Here is a 22547-nt window from a genome sequence, read left to right on the forward strand (position 1 = left end):
TCCTCTTGAATACCTTAGCACCTTAAAAATTAAATTTATGGCCGGGCAGTGGTGGCGCACGCCTTTAATCCCAGCACTCGGGAGGCAGAGCCAGGCGGATCTCTGTGAGTTCGAGGCCAGCCTGGGCTACCAAGTGAGTTCCAGGAAAGGCGCAAAGCTACACAGAGAAACCCTGTCTCGAAAAACCAAAAAAAAAAAAAAAAAAAAAAAAAAAAAAAAAAAAAAAAAAAAAATTAAATTTATATGCTGGCCTATTAACTCAGACTTGCTAAACCTTTCCTAGATCATAAAGATCATATTCCACAACACAGCCTATTAAAGCCACTAAAGCTTTATTTCCAAGGTAACTGATGAATCAAATCCTTTCTTAATTGTCTTATGAATGCAATTCTGCTTGGCACCAGAGAGCTAGGAATCAAGCACATCCTCTTTCATGCCCAATTCTGTCAGTAACATCTGTCCTTCCTCTGTTGTTGTTCAGTCCTTTTAATCCGTGGAGACCTCAACAAACTGTCAATAACCAAGGATCCCAATCATTTGTTTAAGTCAGTTCAGTAGAGATTGTTTCCCTCCTACTGCCTGAGATTGCAACTAGAGAGTAGAAGCTACATCAAGATTAACACAGGAAAGAAGCCAGGTAGCAGAGAAAAACTGGAAGCTCTTTCCCCACAACAAACAGAGCATGCCCAAAAAAGCCCACAATATACAAATGCATATGAGAGTGCTTTTTTTTTCTTTTTTTTTCTTTTTTTTGGTTTTTCGAGACAGGGTTTCTCTGTGTAGCTTTGTGCCTTTCCTGGAACTCACTTGGTAGCCCAGGCTGGCCTCGAACTCACAAAGATCCGCCTGCCTCTGCCTCCCGAGGTGCTGGGATTAAAGGCGTGCGCCACCACCGCCCGGCTTTTTTTTTTTTTTTTTTTTTTGGAGAGTGCTTTGTAGATGACTTATAAAGCGTCGTGAATCTCATGGTTTAGGACTCTTGAGTGTGGGATTTTCCCTCAGCTCACTAGCCCACTCTCATCCTCAGTTCTTTCTCCTTCTTAACAGACTTTTTTTCCTAACCATCTATCTCTTGTTCAGTTCCTTGCCCTTATGTACATGATCCTGGAAGCTCCAGGAGTCCCTGGGTCATAGATCTGTGGCCATAACAAGATCATGTAACCTTTATATCAAGGGAAAGTTAGTAGTCATATTACTGTTTCTCTGATTTCACAACTGAACCAGTCCATCACCTTATCTCATAGTTTCATCAACCAGGTTGTGAGAGGCTTTCTTATCTCTTGTTTAAAATTTTTCCTCAATTCAGGCATTTCAGATGCAGAGCATTCTATAATTATCACAATTTTTCTGTACTGGGTCATTTTTGGAATCATGGATTTCTCCCTTCCTATTAATGGTCTGACTTGGAGAGTATCTTCTATTAGATCTCTCTAACTCCTTCCTATTCAGTGTCCAGTTTTTCCTATGGGTTCCAAGTTTGGGGATCTGAAGAAGAGCTCTTTGGCACAGATTTAACTGCAAACTGTAAGAAATGGCAAGCCAACACCCACTCTGCATTTTTCCTTTTTCCTTCCCCTGCCCCAACTTTATTGTCAAATCCAAGGCTCATATACAGGGTAGCATCCACATTACAAATACTTTCTGGCAGATATCTTAGGCTGCCTGTCTTATCATCCATTGCAGGGGCCATGAAACCAATTGTTCCCAACTCATCAGACGTCTGTTCATGCCAGTCTAACACTGATGACAAAACAAAGAAGTGATTCCATTCAAGTCTAGCTGGGTGAACCAATGTGTTCATTGGAGTTACGTACCAGAAGCTGGCTAAGAAGATACCTGTAGGGTGACTCAAAGGAAGCTGCATCTCTAAGAGGCCTGCTCCAGGATGGGTGACAACTCATGAAAGTTGCATTACTGAAACTCTCTGCACAACTTGCAGTCAGTTTCACTGAAGAGAGTCTCCTTTCCTCCAGCACTTGCTTAATTTATATTTACATAAACTCAGGGCATGCCCTTGTGTATTTTATAACTTTCATTTTTTTGAGACAGGGTTTCTCTGTCTAGCTCTGGCTGTCCTAGAACTCACTATGTAGACCAGGCTGGTCTTGAACTCACAGGGATCCACCTGCTTCTGCCTCTTAAGTGCTAGGATTAAAGGTGTATGCTACCATGCCTGGCTTCATTCTGTAACTTTCTGAGCTACTTCAGCCTGGTAAGATTCATAAGCACCCTGAGCCTTATGAGTTTCCTAGCTATCCGAGTCTTATGAAACTTGCTTTCCTCTTTCTGAAGGTTTCAATTCAGAGGAAATAACTGCTTAAATACACCAAGTTGTACTATGGGCAAACTGCCAAAAACTGAATCTGAAGGCAGTAAGAAAAACAAAGCGTAAACTATATGAGACTTGTGATTGTTTGAATGAGAATGGCCCACATAGGCTCACATGTCCAAATACTTGGTTCCTAGTTAGTGGAGCTGTTTGGGAAGGACTAGGAGGTGTGACCTAGTTGAAGGAGGTATGTCACTAGGTTTCAAAAGATTCATGCCATTCCCAGTGTGTATCTCTCTTTCTGCTTCCTACTTATGAATCAAATGTAAACTCTGAGCTGATCCTGTTGTCCTGCCCCTGCTCTACCATCATAGAGTCTAACCCTCTGAACTCATACGCCCAAATTAAACACTTTCTTTTATAAGTGGCCTTGGACATGGTGTCTTATCACAGCAATAGAAAAGTAACTAAAACAAAACTAGTCTCAGATTTCCTGCCAGGAACATTACAGGCCAGGAAAAATGCAGTGTAATGTATTCAAAATATTAAAGGAAAACACCCGTCAAACAAGTATATGTTACTCAGCAGTTCTGTATTTCAAAGATGAATGAGAGATAAAGACTTTCCCTGGGAAACAAACAAAACAGTAAAACTAAGCACCAAATCAAATGGAACCAAACTGAAGCAATAATAAACAACAGAAGTGAGAAAGTTCATCAGCATGAGGCCTGTCATATAAGAAATGCTAATGGAAAGTTTCAGGTTGAAAGAGAATGATGCCAGTTATTAACGCAAAAAAAACAAAACAAAACAAAACAAAACAAACAAAAAAAACCGTGCAAGCATAAAGCACACTGACGAAAGTAAACACATGGCAATTTCAGGACACTATAAAACTTTCACAGCATTATGTAAGTCACTTATATTTTTACCATGAAGGTTAAAAGAAAAAAATGGTTAAAACAGCCATGATAGTTCATTAAGGGCTTCAAAAATATAAACTTTGAAAACAAAATTAAAATGCAGAAGAATTACGTGGAAGGAAACACAGTGTTTTTCCCTCCACACAATCAAAATTAATTTATCTGCTTAAAGCAGCCTGTTATTTTATTAGCCTAATGATAAATGAGGCAAAAAGTTGAATGGGGTCAACTGAGGTCATCTGAGGTCATTTGAGGTCGTCTGAGGCTACATAGTGAGTTCATGGCCATTCTGGACTTTCTAGTGAGATCCTGTTTTCTCCAACCCACTTCCCAAAAAGGAGATAAATGAATGAATGCATATTGCTACTAAGGAAAATAATTTAACGACATAAGGAGATAAAAAGGGGAAAGAGAATGGAGGATTATACAGTACAGCCAGAGAAACAGCAGGATGGCAGTGGTTAGTTCTTCTCCATCAAATCATTTTGAGCATAAGTGATTTAAGTTTTTTGAGTTAAAGGAAAAAGAATGACTCGATAAATTAATCCTCCCAGAACAGATAAAAGAAAAACCCAGACAAGACTGAATTATTGATGCTTTTAAAGACTCACTTCACTTGAAAGTGAAGGGATACAAAAGATAACCTTTGAAAATGAAAGCCCAAAGAGAATAGGAGTAGCTATAGCTATATCAGATAAAACAAATTTTATTTTATTTTATTTTATTATCAAGACATTTTCTATTCACTTTACATACCAACCACAGATCCCCTTCTCCTCCCTCCTCCCTCCTCCCGCCCCCCAGCATTCCTCCCCCAACTCATCCCCCATTCTTTCCTCCTCCAAGGCAAAGCCTCCTATGGGGAGTCAGCAGAGCCTGGTACATTCAGTTGATCCAATCCCCTCCCCCAGCACCAAGGCTGTGCAAGGTGTCCCACCATAGGCACTGGGCTCCAAAAAGGCAGCTCGTGCACCAGGGATGTATCCTGACCCCACTGCCAGGGGACCCCTTAAACAGTTCAAGCTAGACAACTGTCTCACCTATGCAGAAGGCCTAGTCCAGTCCCATGGGGGCTCCACAGCTATTGGTCCACAGTTCATGAGTTTCCACTAGTTTGGTTTGGTTGTCTCTGTACCTTACCCCCCTCGTGATCTCGATGTCCCTTGCTCATAGAATCCCTCTTCTCTCTCATCGATTGGACTCCTGGAGCTTGGCCCAGTGCTTGGCTGTGGATCTCTGCATCTGCTTTCATCAGTTATTGGATGAAGGCTCCGTGATGACAGTTAGGGTAATTACCGGAGTAGGCCAGTTCAGGCACCCTCTTCATTATTGCTAGTAGTCTAAGGCGGGGTCATCTTTTTGGATTCCTGGGAACTTCACTAGCATTCTGTAAAACAATTTTTAAATCAATACTGTAAAACAAGATAAAGAGGGTCAATCTATAATAACAAAGAGGTCCATTAACCAAGAGAATATAACAACAGTAAATATTCATGCCTCAAATAACATTTGAACACCTAAATACGTAGAACAAAGGTTAGTAGATCTGAAGGGGGACAGAATATATAACACAGCAGTGAGTTGAGTTGAGTTATAATTTGCAATTAATATTAAGCCTCTGAATGATTTTTTTTTATAAGTGGCTTCAGGACCATGGGGCTGGGCACCTGGGCAGGACTAGAAAAACATGGGACCATGGAGACTTGAGAAACTTCTGGCTACATTTGGCCTTCACGGTGGGGCAAGAGTTTCCACTGAGAGAACTTAATAAGAGATTCTAAAATGGAGCCCAAACCAACTTCCTACTTCAGATGTTACGCAGGACTGTGGCAGAGAGATGTATCCCCTGGCTGTCGTGGGCTTCACTGGCAACATGGTGGACTCCAGTGGTCTCTGACTGGCCAGGCCATAATACAAAGAGGCTTCTCCCAGCTGCTACCTGTGGGCTTGGGAGCACAGCTACAAGCTTAAAAACACAAACATAGACTTTATACTGCTTCCCGGAAAAGCTGAATGGGGCAGAGCCAGCACCCAGGGCTGCTGCTACTTTTGTCCTAGCCACACAATTTAACAGTTTAAAATCTCTCCTGGTCAAAAATGATGACAGATACACAACAGGACAGATTCAGATGAAAAAAAAAAAAAAAACTCTAAACAGTTTACAATATGTATAAAAAGGTACTTAGACTTGAAAGAGAAAAAAGAAAGGATATAGATAGTCATAAAAATAGACTTAAAATAATAAAGAAAAATATAATAAGCTACATAAAGATGGAAATTGCACAAAGAATCTGGATTGTGTTATCTTTGGGATTTTTAACTGGAGAGAGACATTTGATTGTAGTGGCTGCTGAGTTAAACCAATATATATAATTTAAAGGTATGTTGACTTCAAAATTTGGGTCTAAGGATACATTGCTTTGGAAAAGAGGTTCTGCTTTTCTTTCCACAAAAGATGAGAAGCTATGGATTCCTTTCAGATTAATATGCTTCCATTAAGGAAGACCCCCTGAGAGGTCTCCAGATGTTCCAACATCCAAAACAGCTTCAAAGCAACTGGCTCAGAGAATACAGCCTCACAGACTACTCCAGTCAGGACTTGATCATTATCCAGAATTTTCTCAGGATCCCCATAAGATTGCCAACACCCCCAACCAGCAGGAACTAGTATGACAAGCTGGGCCCAATTTCCCCAAATATTGTTTATTTTTATTTAAAGGAGGTTGATTATAAATGCAATCTCTTTCTAAAGAAGAAAAGGGGATACAGGTATGATAGGATAAAAAGGTAGATTATTGAATCTACTTTTAAAGAGCAACAACTTGTTTGAAATGTTTTACATTGCTGTGGATTTTAGTTCATTGATACAAATTTAAAGTTAATTTTGTTATACTATATATATATTTCTATTTTTGTTTAAGGTATTATGTTTATGCAACTCATTTAAAATTGTAATATATAATTAAAAATACAAAATAAGCCGGGCGGTGGTGGCGCACGCCTTTAATCCCAGCACTCGGGAGGCAGAGGCAGGCGGATCTTTGTGAGTTCGAGGCCAGCCTGGGCTACCAAGTGAGTTCCAGGAAAGGCGCAAAGCTACACAGAGAAACCCTGTCTCGAAAAAACCAAAAAAAAAAAAAAAAAATACAAAATAACTAGTTATTTATGATAATCAAACTTATAGTCATGTTAGTTAAGTTTTCTAAGTATACATAGATATATTTCAATTAGACAGATAATCTTCAAACACTTCAAAGACATACAAAATATGGCATTTAAAATCTTTTAAAAACTTAGACTTTTCTGGACAATGAGACATGTCAGCTCCTGGCAGCACCAATTACTTCGAAGAGGATGATGAGCATCAAAGAAACTCCTTATGGAGTTTGCTTTCTTCATGGCAAAAGAGCCATTTTGGCAAGAAACTGCTCTTGCTTGGACTGTTTGGTAATATGTTGTACATACAGGACCCATTGAAAAATGATCACTGAATTTTGTCAAAATAAGACGAAATGGTCCTTCAGGTTCCTGCTTCACAGAGAATACTGCCAGACATTCTACAGGACACAGGGAAAAGCGACTGAGAGACTCTAGGCCTATAGGCTGAAGATGGATGCCCCAACATTGCAGAAGAACTTTGGGTGACTGTCCAGGAAGCTAACTGTCTCTGTCATTTCCAGAATTTTGGAAGTTGCTTACAATGCATTTCCTGTTTACTTAGGTAATATTATATCTTTCTGGGGTCTTTGATGGAGTTGAAGACTAGTTATAATTTTCCTTAGTTATAATAGAAGATAAATTAGATATACAACTTTAGATTCACAGATATAGGATAGATGAGAAAATATTTTCTTTAAATTTACCAAATATAAATAGACTAGATATTGTAACTGTAATTTTTGCTTGGTAACTGTTCTGTTATATGTAATTTTATTATGTTAAAATGAAAACCTTCCTTTTTAATTAGGCAGAAAAGGGGAAGTGCTGTGGGATGTCTTTCTGTATGCTGTGAATATGTGTTGCCCTCAGTGGCTAATAAATAGAGCTACATTGACCAATGGCAGGGCAGGATGGAGCCAGGCAGGAAACTCCAAGAGAGAGAGTGAAAGGAGAAAGGAGAGTAAGAGGAGATTCCATACACCATCCAAGGAGCAGCATGTAATGGGATGCAGGTAAAGCCATGGAAGACGTGGGGAATACATAGATTAATAGTTATGAGTTGAGTTAAGTTATAAGAGCTAGCTAGTAAGAAGCCTGAGCCATAGGCCATATAATTTGCAATTAATATTAAGCCTCTGAATGATTATTTTATAAGTGGGTATGGAACCACAGGGCCGGGCACCTGGGCAGGACCAGAGAAACATGGGACCATGGGGCTGGGTGGGACCAGAGAAACTTCTGGCTACAATTGTAGACTTTTCCCAATAGTCAAATTAGAGACTTAGCTTAGGTGCCCAATAACAGTCAAGAAATGAAAGGATTAGAGGCTGGAGAAATGGCTCAGACATTAAGAACACTTATTCTTGCAGAGGACACAGGTTCTCAGCATTCACATGGTGGCTCACAATCACCTATAACTCCAATTCCAGGGGTTCCAAAACCTCTTCTGACCTCTGTGGGCACCACTTCTGACCTCATGTGGGCAAAACACTCACACACAAAAGATAAATCTAAAAAGAGAAATAAAAGAGACAAATGGATACAGATGATGCCACACACACACATTCTATTTATCTATAAAGCATAACAAAATTGTGTATTTTTGAGAAAAGTAGCTAGAACTGGAGATTAGCATGTTGAATAAAATAAGTCAGACTCAAAAAGACAAAAATCAGATATTTTTCTCATATCTGGAACTTAGATTATATATATTTTGTGTGTGTGTGTGTGTGTGTGTGTGTGTGTGTGTGTGTGTCACATGAAAGTTTAAGGAGGACTACTATATAAGAAGAAGACAAGTGAGAAAGGGAGAAAGACTAGTGCAGAGGTGAGCAGAGGAGAAGGGTTGCCTTACTGGGTCTGCAGCAAGCTGGGCCCCCAAAATGATAGACCATAATGATGTCTTCATTCAAGATGTCATGTACTTTGTCATGTTCCACCACTTTATTTTCCTCAAATGTTCCTCTTTCCCCAATCTCCCCCCTCATGTCTCCCCAACACCAGGTAGTCTGGCTACCAGACCCAGTAAGGGTCCAATACATCAGACATGGCTCACCCATTCCCTACCTGGAGACCCCCTCTTCAGCTGTTCTTTGTGTGGTTCCCATAACAGACCACTTTCTTTAGGATCTGTCCCCTTGAGACTCCTCTAAGACACCAAGGCCACCACTCTGCCCTGAAACGGGAGTCAGTTGGGTTGAAAACAGCAAAAGAGACAACCAACAACTTAACTCTCGATGCCCACGTCATCATACAAAAATAAACAATACACAAAACCAATATAGTATGTCTTCCATGCAATCACTAATCCCCAAATGATGGTCTGTCACCAAGGAGAACCTAAAATCCAAGACACAGAACTCGAAAGAACAATTACAAACACATTCAAAGGACTCAAAGAGGGTATGAATGATTAGAAACATCTGGAAGACCTTACATGGGAGGGGAATAAGCACAGAAAGGTGAATGACATGGGGAAGACAACTTTCAAGCATGAAAATAAAGTTCAATTAAGATGTACAGCTAGAGAAGAAAACCCAAGCAGGAAGTGAAATTTTTAATTAGTCAAATAAAAGCCTCACTGGAAAGTCTCCCCAACAGAATGGTGTAGCTAGAGTTTTCCTGCCTTGCCCACAGTCAGGACAAATCTTTGTCACCTGCCAGTCCCACAGCCACTCAGACCCAACCAAGTAAACACAGAGACTTATATTGCTTACAAACTGTATGGCCGTGGCAGGCTTCTTGCTAACTGTTCTTATAGCTTAAATTAATCCATTTCTATAAATTTATACCTTGCCACGTGGCTCGTGGCTTACCGGTATCTTCACATTCTGCTTGTCCTGGCGGCGGCTGGCAGTGACTCCTTCTGCCTTCCTGTTCTTTTATTTCTTTTCTCTGTTAGTCCCGCCTATACTTCCTGCCTAGCCAAGGCTCAATCAGTGTTTTATTTATTGACCAATCAGAGCAACACATTTGCCATACAGAATATCCCACAGCAGAATGGATCACAAGGAATTTCAGGGCTTGAAGAGCTGGTAGAAGAACTGGACCATTTACTCACAAAAACAAACCAAAAAGGTTATTTAATTTTTTTTTCTTAAAGCACAATTGGAACATGCAGAATCTTTGGGATATCGTGAAAAGACCATCTCTGTGCATTGTGCTCATAAAAAGAAGAGAATAATTCTAGATCAAAGGTGCAGAAAATGTTTTTAGTAAAATTGTAGAAGAAAAATTCCCAAACCTTGAGAAAGAGATGCCTATGCAGCATACAAAGCACCAAACAGACAAGACTAGAAAAGAGGTTCCTACAACATTGTTATAGTTAAAATACTTAAAACACAGAACAGTGAAAATGTTAAAATTTGCAAGAGAGAGGGCCAAGTAATGGATAAGAAAATGTCAATCAGAACAACAGCTGATTATTTGATAGACACTTTCAAAGACAGAAGGGCTTGGAAAGATGCATTTTAGGTTCTGAAATATCAAAACTGCCAACCCAAAATATGATACCCCGCAAAAATATCTCTTGTAAGAGGAGGAAAAATAAGTGAGTTGCATTATAAAAATACACTAAAGGAATTTATGACCACTAAGACAGCTCTACAGAGGATACTTCTGAATGAAGAAAAGAAAAAACACACTTATGAGACCATGTTCGGGGACAGAGGGGACCAGTAATATTAGAACTAGTAGTCAAAAGATGTCTAACAAAGCACTAAAAAAATCACCTCCGAACAACTAATACTCATCTTTCAATAATAACCCTGAATATTAAGAGTCTCAGTTCCCCAATGAAATTCACATACTGGTAGACTGGATTAGAAAATAGGGTTCATTTTTTTAATGCCAAAAGAAATATATCTTGCCATCAAATGCAGACACCATTTTAGGCCAAAAAGAAAAAAAAAAAGGCATTCTAAGCAACTGTGACTGGGAGTCAAACAGGTGTAGCTATTCTAATAACTGACAAAATAAACTTAAAACCAAAATTATTGAGAAGACATAAAGAAGACTACCTCATACCCCTTAAGGGAAGAATTTACCAAGAGGCTGTTATAATTCTAAACATATATGCATCAAATACAGGCACAATCAAATTGGTAAAAAAAAAATACTATTAGATGTAAAGTCACAGATTAATCACAATTTAGTGATAGTGAGTGACTTCAATTTCCCACTCTCGCCAATAGACAGGTCATCCAGACAAAAAATAAGCAGAAAAACATTGCAGTTAAATGACACTGTAAATTAAGTGGACTTAACAGCTCTCTATAGAACATTCCATGAAAATACTGAAAACTACACATTCTCCTTAGTAGTGCATTGAACTTTCTCCAAAATGATCACTTATTAGGACACAAAGCAAACCTTTACAAATATAGGAAAATTGCAACAATATTCTGCATTATATCTTTTTACAGTGGAACAAAATAAGTTATCATTAGGAAGGTAAACTGCAGAAAGTATACAAACTTCTGGAGACTACACAACACACCACTTAATGATAAATGGGTCCCTGAAGAAATCAACAATGAAATATCTAATTTCTAGAGTGAAATCAAAGCAAAACAGAACATAATGATATCTATGGGATACAATGAAAGCAGTCCCAATAGGAGAGTTTTTAGTGCTAAGTACATATATCAAAATATAAATCAGAGAGAATATAGATAAATAACTTAATGATGCATCTTAAGGCTTTGGAAAAACAGGAAGAAGACAAGTTGTTGCCCTTGGGTGCCTTTCAGAGGCTGAAAGTAATCCCTGATTGCTGAAGACACACTAGGTCATAGGCTCAGATCATATGAGCTGGTTCTAACTCTAAAGCCCCCTTCTTGTGGTCTAGCTTTCACAGTATCAGAAAATACTATGCAAACTGTCAATGGAGAAAAACAATTAATAGTTCTACCCAGATGCAACACTTATGAATCCTAACAATGAGCAGCATGGCACGGTATCTATACAGGCACAGTAAGTGGCACTCACATGGTGGTAACCAGCAGCTGTCTAATTGGACTTAAGGCTCACTCTACAGGAGGGAAACCACATCTGGTACTAAAAACATAGCTTACTTCCTGGGGCTAGTGATGCCATGGATTTTAGAAGAGAATCTACTATCACTTTGCCAAACAGCACAATTCCTTACTATATTCTAAATTTTATCCTTATACCCACAGATATTTGTAGCTATCATCCCTCATTAAAGAAGCTTCTTTCTATAGCTAATGGAGTCCACCACAGAAAATTGCAATGGAATGCAATTCAGAGCTCAATGGACTGTGGGTAGCCTAGTGCAGTCCATACATCTACATCACAGTTCTTCCCCTTATGGCTCATGAAACACCACAGAAGAAGGGGTAGAAAAATTTTAAGGGGTAGAGTACCAGGAAGTTTGCTGTAAAACAGTATCTCATAGAAAAGGCTACATAAACAAGATCTGAGGCATGACAAGATCAATAGACATGCTAACATGAAAGGAGGAAAATCTCATGGGGTCATAATCCTGAACAAGGAACTACAGGCAACTGATGACTACTGAGAGGGAGAATTAGCTTCTCCCAAGGATGAGGTCTCTAACTTGTCATCCAATACAAAGGGTCAACCCTGAGACTGCATATACACAAACAACAAAAATGAACTCAGCAGGTCATGTTTATATATTTGTGTGTATATACATATACACATATTCATACATATATGCACATACATGTAACAATAGTAATTGGGAAATAGGCTTTCAATTTGAGAGTGGGGAGGTGGATATGGAAGGATGTGGAAGGTTGGGTCTTGGAAGAGCTTAAGGGGAAAAGGTAAAGTGACATAGTGATGTAGTTTTATTTTAATTGAAATGTATGAAAAACTGCATAAAAACAACTTTAAAATGCTGAATAATGAAACTGAGGAAAATGCTAGAGGATAGAAAGACCTCCCATGCTTATGGGTTGGAAGAACTAATATTGTGAAAATGGCCTTCCAACCAAAAGCAATTTACATATTTGATGTCATCCCAATCAAAATTCAAGGGCTATTTCATGGACATAGAAAAAATTATTTTAAAATTTGTATGAAAAAAATAAAGACCACAGAGAGCTGGAAGCAATTTTGAAGAAAAAAAGACTATGGAAAATATCTTCATATCTGACTTCAAGTTTTACTACAGAGGCATAGTAGTAAAAATAGTGTGATGCTGGCACAAAATCCGATACACAGATCAATGGAATAGAGTAGAAGACACAGATGTAAGTTCACACAACCATAACTATTTGACTTTTGACAAAAATGCCAGAAATAAACACTGGAGGAAAGACAGTATCTTGAGCAAATTATTCTGGAGAATCTGTACATCATCATGCAGAATAATGGACTAGATCATTATCTTCCACTCTGAAAAAACTCAACTCCTAATGGATCAAAGACTTCAGCACTGAATCTCATATTCCAAAACTGCCAGAGGAAAACCCAGAGAGTACACTTCAACACACAGGCATAGTTCCCTTTATGAATAGGACTCTGGTAGTGGAGGAGATATGACCAATCATCAACAAATAGGATCTCATGAAACTAAAGAGGTACAGCAAAGAAAACTGTCAGTTGAGTGAAGAGGCCACACACATAGTTGGAGAAAATCTTTGCCAGCTATACATTTGACAGAGTTTTAGTGTCTAGAATACACAAAAAACTCAAATCGCTAAACATCAAGAAAACAATATAGTTTAGGAATCGACCATGCAACTGAGAGTTCTCAAAAGAAGAAATGCAAACAAGTAATGAACATTTTAAAAAGTGTTCAGTATCCTTAGCTATCATGGAAATGTGGATTAAACTACTTTAAGATTCCATCTCATCCCTGGCCAAATGGCTATTGTCAAGAATACAAATGGCAATAAATGCTCATTTGGGTGTGGAGTAAAGAGAATCCTTATATACTCACTTCTGGTGGGAGTGTAAAGGAGTCTGACCACTTTGAAAAATAGTATGACAATTACTAAAAACAACTAGAAATAAAACTTCAAATGACCCAGATATAAGACTCTTGGGCATGTGCCTGAAGGACTCTCTGTCCTAACACAGAGATACATGCTCACCCATGTTCATTGCTACTGTGTTCACAATAGATAGGAAATGAAACTCACCTAGATGTCAATCAACTGAAGAATCGATAGTGAAAATGTGGTACATACACACAATGCAATTTTATTTAGCACTAAAGAAAAATGAAACTATGAAAAATTTAAGCAAACTGATAAATGGGTGAAATTATACTTGATAAGGTAACAGAGGTCCATGAAGAGAAATGCACATTCTCACTTATATGTGGATTCTAGTTTTGAGTCTTTAGTTTTGTGTGTTTAACTTGATGTTCAAGTGAAAACCAGGCAACTATAATGGGGCTTTTTTGGAGACAAGGTCTCACTATGTAGTCCTGGCTGGCTTGGAACCCGCTATGTAGACAAGACTGGCCTTGAACTCACAGAGAGACATCTACCTCTACCTCAAATGCTGGATTAAAAATGTGTGCTACCAGTTTAGGAAAGGACTATTGGTAGGGAGACACCTTAAGGGAGTTGAGATAGTACAATATAGGTAAGATGAAAGTAGAGGGAGTTGAAATGTTTCATCTGGGAGGGCAGTGGTGTGAGGGAGGAGAAAGGTTGGGAATGGCAGTTACCAAAATGAAGGGTGTGTGAAAAAGGCATAAGAAAATCTATTATATTTAGTATCGTATAAAAATGTAGTTTAAAAACATTTTAAGGGATAGTACTTACATGCTGATGCTCCTAGAATCAGTGGTTACCAAACAAAATTCCCAGTATCAGGTATGGAATACTTTCATATGAGTTTTTGGGACAGGGAAGCCTCAGAATCCCCCAAACCGATATATAAGACATTGTTCCTCAGTTGCAAAATATGAAAAAAATCTAGGAGGTGGAAAGTTCCTCTCTACTGATTAGCTTTCATAATGCTGGGAGATGCTATGCAGGCTACTAGAGGAGAAAAAGGTATCAATGATCTTATCCAGTGAACCCCACAAATTGCAGTATTAAGCTACTAGGGGAGAAAAAGGTATCAATGATCTTACCCAGTGAACCCCACAAATTGCAGTATTAAGCTACTAGGGGAGAAAAAGGTATCAATGATCTTACCCAGTGAACCCCACAAATTGCAGTATTAAGCTACTAGGGGAGAAAAAGGTATCAATGATTTTATCCAGTGAACCCCACAAATTGCAGTATTAAGCTACTAGGGGAGAAAAAGGTATCAATGATTTTATCCAGTGAACCCCACAAATTGCAGTATTAAGCTACTAGGGGAGAAAAAGGTATCAATGATCTTACCCAGTGAACCCCACAAATTGCAGTATTAAGCTACTAGGGGAGAAAAAGGTATCAATGATTTTACCCAGTGAAACCCACAAATTGCAGTATTAAGCTGCAAGACAAGAGGTGCCACTTGTGCAACAGTAGCACAACTGTTGTAGGGTAACTCGCAGCCCTCTGGATTAGAGATCTGATCCACAGGAGGGAATCATGCCTAGTACTACAAATCTGGTTAAAAAACAAAACAAAGCATAAAATACAAAACACATGGATAGGGAGGTCATAGTTCCTAGGGAGAATCTTACTACCTACCCCCCCCCCTTTTTTTTTGAGACAGGGTTTCTCTGTGTAGCTTTATGCCTTTCCTGGAACTTGCGTTGTAGACCAGGCTGGCCTCGAACTCACAGAGATCCGCCTGCCTCTGCCTCCCGAGTGCTGGGATTAAAGGCATGTGCTACCACCACCTGGCACTTACTACCCTTTCTTAGCCAAATAGATGTAGCATCAAACTGCTTTCTAAACATCTGTGTTTATGCTCATAGACAAATGCTACTTGCAAACTTAATCAGAGAAGCCTCTAGGCACAGAACAGTAGTGAATGCAGAAATTCATGGCTGCTCAAGATGCTGAGAATAAATGACAACTGAGCACTCAGTCCTAACCAAAACATTCCTCTAAGACTCAAAGCACACCCCAGAAGAGGGGAAAGAATGTGAGAGACAGAAGGTAGAGAGGAAGGCTGAACAATATCATCTTCTACGCACAACACAGTCGCTGCAATCATGAACTCACAGCAGCTATGGTTACCTGACCTAGGCCTGTACAAGACTGCTCCTGCCAACACTTAGCCGTGGATGGAGGAGGGACTCGTGGAGATCCACCACTCCTTGTTGAACCAGTGTCTACTGATAGATTCTGTGAAGGGGAGTCATTTGCTTCAGTTGTGTACCCAGTGGTGACCCCAAGAGTCCAATGGACAGTTCCAAACCCATGGTCATACAGATGGCCCTGGTCAGTGGGCCACAAAACAAACCAACAAAAAATGACAAGAATGTGGGAAAGAGTTTTGTAGGGAATGTGGTGACCGGTAGGAGTTGGGAGGGAGATAGAAAAGGATAGGGCTGTGAGTAATCAGGATGTATTATGTGGCATGTATAACCATGTTAGAGAATAAACTTAGTTATTAAAAACGTGGTGGTTGGACTACCGTGTCACTGAGGTTGCTACTTGGTTTGCTTTCTCTGTCTCTGATGCAAAATGATGAAGGTGGTGATGACTCCACATGGGAGAGTCATGTGAAGTCTTTTTGTTTCTAACATTAACTGAACATCGGAAAGGCATATTGACTTTTTAATGTAGCACAATTAATTTGAGTAAATCAGTAAGCTAACATTTGCCTAAAAGCTGATAAAATCTGACTATGAAATAGGATCTGGCCAGGAGACAGTCTGCATCCAGCCAACTGCTGCATAGGTCACAAATCCCTTGGAGCAACTCTAGCTTCTTCTTGGTTAGTTACGAGATTTCCTATGTTCTCCAGTGACCTGGCTGTACTGATGGGACTTCTAGTACCTGTGGTACTGAAGTTGAGCCTTTCACACATTTATGGTATACCTTCCAAGTTGGATGAAAGCCCTCCTTTAACCTTTCAAGAGGGCCGCCTTCTGTCCCTGTAGATGTCCAGTAGAGTACCTCGCACACTGTGGAGGCTCTTGAGTATCTGATGTAATATTTTGCTAACAGTAACAAAACCAGGCATTCCCCTGCTTTGGTATCAGTATTCAGTAGAGCTGCATTGGTGGGAAGGAATCAGGTTTATTCAAGGACTGGCAATCTTGAGAAGACATAGTGGGTTTTGCTTTTTATTTTATTTTATTTTATTTTATTTTATTTTATTTTATTTTATTTTATTTTATTTTATTTTGTCTCAACGCTCTACCATGGGTCATGGACTTATGGAGAAAGGAAAGTAGTTACAATCAGCAGGAAGATTACCTGGGCAGGGGTCTTCTGGTCCAGGGGTCATGCCCTTCTTCTCTGGTCAGAACATGTCAATGGACTTGGACCTCTGGTATCTAGTTAGCTAAAATCTGATCAAAGGGTTCTCTTCAGCACAAAGGATTGGGAAGGGGCAGAAGAGCTAAAGGGGCAGGAGAGGACAGTTTCAAAGGGGCTGTTGCGTTTCTTTCTTTCTTAGTCCTTGCGGCATGCTAGTGCTGCTGGACAAAGCCGCCCGACTTCCAGAACTTGGAGAGTAAATTCCGAGCTGCAAGAAATTGCCTGGTAGGCTGCCTTAAGAAGACCTGACCCACCCCTGGTGACTGCCCAACTCACAGGGATGTGGAAGATGTCCAGTGAAGACTGTCCTTTGTGTTTGGGGGACAAACTGGTTCACATTCTTGGTCATCACTTGCCAGCCATCCCATCTACTCCCCCTACCTTTGGATAGAATACTTGTTGAATTAATGTAAGTGTGAATGAATAAGTGGAAGAAGCGAGGACAGGATGGAGTGAGTGAATTTACAGGCTGCAAAAACTACTGGAGACTCAGAGATTCTCATGAATTGCAAATTTATTGACTGAGGAGGTACTGGAGTTGGGAGGTAGTCATTCAGAAACCAAGACAGAACATCTGCAGAACAAGATGCAGGTTGAGTGACTCAATGGCTTCTTCTGGGGCGGGGGTGGGGGGTGTCAAGATGCGAAGGGTCTGGAAACCCTCGGGCAATCTCATGAGAAAGTTAAGCCTGCCGGCGCCCACGGAGAACACCTCCAGCTCCTTCGTCTCCGTGGCAACCTGGGGACCTTACTTGCAGGGCCAGCTAGGCGCCTGCTTTTGCTGGGTCTGGTGGCAGACAGGGACACCCTTGCCACCTCCAGAGCCGCCCCCAGAGGAGCCGCCGCCGCAACTAGAGCCGCCGCCGCCGCCCCCGGAGTGGCCGCCTCCGCAACCACCGCTGCCACCCCCGGAGGAGCCGCCGCCACAGCCGCCGCCGCCGCCACCGGAGTAGCCTCCGCCGCAGCCGCCGCCACCGGAGTAGCCTCCGCCGCAGCCGCCGCCGCCGCCACCAGAGGAGCCGCCTCCGCAGCTACCACCTCCGCCTGAAGAGCCCCCTCCGTAGCTCTGCTGGGGAGCGCAGGAGCTCTGGGTGGCCTGCTGCGACGAGTAGTAGCCGCCGCTGCCCCCGGAGGAGCCGCCGCCGCAGCTGCCGCCGCCACCACCGGAGTAGCCTCCTCCGCAGCTGGAGCCGCCCCCGGAGGAGCCACCACCGCAGCCGCCGCCGCCGCCGCCACCGGAGTAGCCTCCACCGCAGCTGGAGCCGCCCCCGGAGGAGCCGCCTCCGCAGCTGGATCCCCCGCTAGAGCCGCCTCCGTAGCTCTGGCACTGATACTGTTGCGCCGACCCACCGCCGCCGCCACCGGAGGAACCACCTCCGCAGCTGGAGCCGCCGCCGCCGCCAGAGTAGCCGCCACCGCCGCAGCTGGAGCCGCCGCCTCCGGAGTAGCCGCCGCCGCAGCTGGAGCCGCCGCCGCCGCCGCAGCTGGAGCCGCCGCCGCCGCCGGAGTAGCCGCCGCCGCAGCTGGAACCACCGCCGCCGCCGCCAGAGTACTTGCTCCCTCCGGAACCGCCACCGCAGCCACCAGAGCCGCCGCCTCCGGAGGAGCCTCCGCAGTAGGAGCCGCCGCCGCCTCCTGATCCGCCGCCGCAGCTGGAGCCGCCGCCGCCGCCGGAGTAGCCGCCGCCACAGCTGGAGCCGCCGCCGCCTCCGCCACCGGAGTACTTAACTCCCCCACCGGAGCCGCCACCGCCTCCGCAGCTGGAGCCGCCTCCGGAGTAGCCGCCGCCGCCGCAGCTGGAGCCACCGCCGCCCCCGGAGTAGCCGCCGCCGCAGCTGGAGCCACCGCCGCCCCCGGAGTAGCCGCCGCCGCCGCAGCTGGAGCCACCGCCTCCGGAGTACTTGACGCCCCCACCGGAGCCACCTCCTCCGCCACAGCTGGAACCGCCTCCGTAGGAGCCACCGCCTCCGCCTCCGCAGCTGGAGCCGCCTCCAGATGAGCCACCTCCACAGCTGGAGCCGCCACCGCTGCCACCGCTATAGTAGCCACAGCCTCCGCCGCCGCCACCACCGCCGCCGCCACCGCCTCCTCCACCGGAGGTCTTTCCACAACCCACGGGAGGACAGGGAGTGGGCTGCTTTTTCTGGTGAGACATCTTGTTTAAGGAGAAGGAGAACCCTGGAGGAAGAGCAGAAGAGCATCATTGGACCAGCAGCAAGAGGATGCTGTGAAGGAATCAGCTGCATCCATGGCAGCCTCCTTCTGACACTCAGAAGCAGACCAGGCTTCTGAATTTCATTCAGGGGCTGGAGAGTTCTTGCTAGGACAAAAGTTCCATTAGCGGTGCCTCCCTTTCCCCTCAACTTTGCCTGACTTCTGCTGTGTGATTTGGAGGTCAGAGCACCCCACATTCCTGTCTACTTCTTATCTTCTATCAAGGAACACTCCTTCCCTTAGGGTGCTCCCAAGTCCCAGTCCTGATTCTAAGTTCAATGGAAAATTGCATTAAATCTCCACCTGGGTTTTACCCATTCCCAGCACACCAAGAGGAAAGATTTGTTTGGACATTAGTGGACTATAGGACTCATTTTCTGCAATAGCCCTCAGTTCAAACTCTTGATCTGTCCTACTGAGTGAAGATATGTTCCAAGGGCCAATTATTAGACAAAGCAGCTCTCCTGTGGTTCTGCCTGCAGAAAGAGGGAAGGGTACTGAACGGCTTGGACCAGCACATCTGACCAGAAGATAGCAGGCATCTTTTTGAGGATATGCAGGAGTCTAAGTTTGATAGAGAACTGCAGCTAGTAGGAACTGGTAGCCCAGGATCTCACAAGTCATTTATCTGTCAGAACATCTGCCTCCATAAAGCAGGGCTTGGGTTTAGATGGCTCCTCCAAAATCTCCCATTAGCATCATTCTATGACTTATCCTCCCCACTCTCTGATAGTGTGTTCAGCCTCTCCTGACAGGTTCATAAGGTTCATCCAGTCCACGGCAGGATGCCTTGGGCATCCACTGCAGAGCCTTTCCATGTTCTAGCCCTCAGAGCCTCTGTAAGAGGCAGTACTCTCTTGGCAGAGTTCAAGGTTCTGGCTAGAAGACCAAGAAACATCACCAGCCCAGCAGCATCTTACCATTCTCCCAGTGCATTCCTAAACCCCTTCTCAATATCAATGTAGTAGCTTCCAAAGGGGGAGAGGGGTCCTGTCCCTTAACCTCTGCAAGCTGAGCAAGGCCAGCTGGAGAGACCAGAGAGCCAGGAGAGCCCACACTTACCCGAAGCACCAGGGGAGGTGAGTGAGGGAAGGAGATGATGGTGATGTGAGGAACACTGGGGCTCCTGAGGTTTTATACTCTTAGCCTGGTCTGTCTGACTCATCTATTGATCAAGCACCTCCTCAAGTCTGGCCCCAGTTACGTGACTAGTAACTCCTGGCCCCACCTCCTTGTGATTGCAAGCAAAGGATTGACCCATTCATGAAGATTTGGAATTCTTGGGATAGGGATAGGCGTTTAGAGTATGACTGGCCACTTCTCTGATGTAACTGTGAGCAGGTTGGTCATTGGAGCCAGCCAGCCAAGAGTGGATGGCAGAAATTGTTTTCAAAATGTCTGATATGGGTTGCATGCCATAACCAGAGGATGATACTTGAGGAATAGGTTCCAGACTTGTGAAGCAGCTGAAGGGAATCTGGAGATCTCCCAGACATTAGTCTAAGGAGTAGTATCTTTCAAATTTTGCTGTTTGATTACTTTTGGAAATTCTCAAAACTTTAGAATCCAACTCTCTTTTTGCCACAGTTTCTCTACTTTGGTTTAACTCAACAACAATGAATGCGTTGTTGGGGGTGTTTCTGCTTTTCCTATTGGTTGTGAGGGTTCATGAGTCCCCCGCTGCCATTTCTGAATGATATACCATGGACAGCACTGTAACTAACATGACCCTAGGTTACTTTGAGTTGTTCCTGTGGCTTGCGGGTATTTTGATCATCAATACTGACTTTACTTGAAGAGGTGAAAACTAACAAGACAAGACCCCGGAGTCCGTCCCACCATGGCCCTTTGTCTCGGATGTCCTGTGATGATGTATGGTGACTCAGACCTCTGAGGGGCAGCTGCAGAGTGGAATGGGCATGAGTTTGGTGACTGGGTTTGGGTCTTTACTATTTGTCAACTGTGTCACCATGGGCAAGTCACAGGAGCTCATGCAATCCCTCCACAGAGGAGGCACTCAATATTTATTGATTATTGAGTGATCAAGCTGTCAGATCCTCACTTACTTTGTCTACCAAACAGGAATCCTACTACCTATTTCATAGGAACATGAAAAAGCAATGGTTATGAAGTGTAAATATGTTGTATACTGTGTGAGGTTGATATTTTTGCCGTGTTCTCACACGACACCATATTCTTATTTCAAACCAAGCCTGCCCTTAGACACTATTGGCAAGAAGGAGTGTGAAGCCAGCTCAACTGTTCTCCTATGGGATTAACTCAAAACTTCCCTGATGATCCTGGAGCCAAGAGCAGCCCCTCTGTGTATGAAGAACAAAGTGCTCTCCCGTTCTTTCGTCATTGGAACTCAGTTGCTATTAAGATACCACAGTTGAACCTTGTTCCACCCAGCTGTGTTGAAATAACAATTCTAATCAGAAATTGACTTAATTATGGGGGAGCATTAATGATCTAAATGATCCTGATTAGACTTCGGCTTTCAGAAACTTGTGGCACTTGTTTCAGTTTGGACAGTATGAACTCAGGTGAACCAAGGAGGCTCCTTGATGCCCCTGTCCTTGGAGGGTACACTAGAGAGAGAAGCCAGGAGCTGCTGGAGAAGACAGGCTTCTCATCTTGAAGCTGGCACTGTGGTGGTTTTGGAGGGATATTTCGCCTCCTTTCTTGGTAGTAATTGTCATGGGTATAAAAGGGAGTCATTTTGTTTAGTCAGGATACATGGGGACAAGTTTGAACCGTGGTTCTTAGTACTGATCTGTGGACCACATTGGCCCATTACCATGTATTCACCAGTCTGTAGGAAAAGCCTAACTTAGCATGCAGTCAGTGGGACATTTTGGGGAAGTCTGTAATTCAGAAATCATGGCCTTCTTTCCTCTTTTGTGTCTGTGTCATTTGTTATAAAAAGTGATGGTGATCTGAGCTGTAAGGTGCTGCCTTCATGCCCTTATGTGTTAAAACGAAATTTTCATAGCTGCAAATAATTGCTTGTTTTAATTTTCTTAAAAATGAATTACATTTTATACAAAGTAAGCAGTTGTTTCTACACGTATGTATAATGTAATTTGATCATATTCGTTCCCACTACAATCCTTTCTTGCCTTCTTCCCATCTTTCTCCTTCCAAATCCCCAATAGACCCCTTTTGCTTTCATGTCTTTTTTTTTTTTTAACCCATAGATTTCAGATGTCAGAGAAACATAAGATATTTACTTTTGGCTGGGCAATGGTAGCACATACCTTTAATCCCACCAGGTAAGGCCAGGCCGATCTCTGTGAGTTTGAGGCCAGCCTGGTCTACAGAGCAAAATCCAGGGCAGGTACCAAAACTACATGGAGAAACCCTGTCTAGAAAAACCAAAAAGTAAAAAAAAAGAAAGATATTTATCTTCATGAGCCTAGCTTATTTTGCTTAACACAATAATCTCTAGTTTCCATTTCTTTCTGTAATTGATATGTTTTATTCTCCTTTATGGCTGAAAAAATTCCACTGAGCATATAGACCTCAATTTCTTGTCTAACCACCTATGCTGGTTCCATAACTTGGCTGTTGTGATGCAATAAACATAGGTATACAGACAAT

The 22547-nt window shown here is 42.7% G+C and overlaps 1 protein-coding gene across 1 annotated transcript; it reads right to left on the bottom strand.

The window, feature by feature from the left end:
• Positions 1 to 17340: 17340 nt before the first annotated feature.
• On the bottom strand, positions 17341 to 20109 carry Loricrin (loricrin cornified envelope precursor protein). Its single transcript, XM_076574496.1, has 2 exons — positions 20007 to 20109; positions 17341 to 18908 (listed from the first exon to the last, which is right to left on the bottom strand). Exons 1-2 carry the CDS (start codon positions 20107 to 20109, stop codon positions 17479 to 17481), a joined length of 1533 nt encoding a protein of 510 aa, XP_076430611.1. The 3' UTR covers positions 17341 to 17478.
• Between the last annotated feature and the right edge of the window lie 2438 nt (positions 20110 to 22547).

Source organism: Peromyscus maniculatus, chromosome 6 (genome assembly GCF_049852395.1).
Source record: "Peromyscus maniculatus bairdii isolate BWxNUB_F1_BW_parent chromosome 6, HU_Pman_BW_mat_3.1, whole genome shotgun sequence".
Taxonomy (NCBI): domain Eukaryota; kingdom Metazoa; phylum Chordata; class Mammalia; order Rodentia; family Cricetidae; genus Peromyscus; species Peromyscus maniculatus.

Bases quoted from the DNA above. Each gene is read 5' to 3' on its own strand.
- Loricrin (XM_076574496.1), bottom strand. From the start codon at position 20,109: ATGAGTCAGACAGACCAGGCTAAGAGTATAAAACCTCAGGAGCCCCAG. The intron at 18,909-20,006 runs GTAAGTGTGGGC...CTCTTCCTCCAG, and splicing joins CACCTCCCCTGGTGCTTCGG to GGTTCTCCTTCTCCTTAAAC.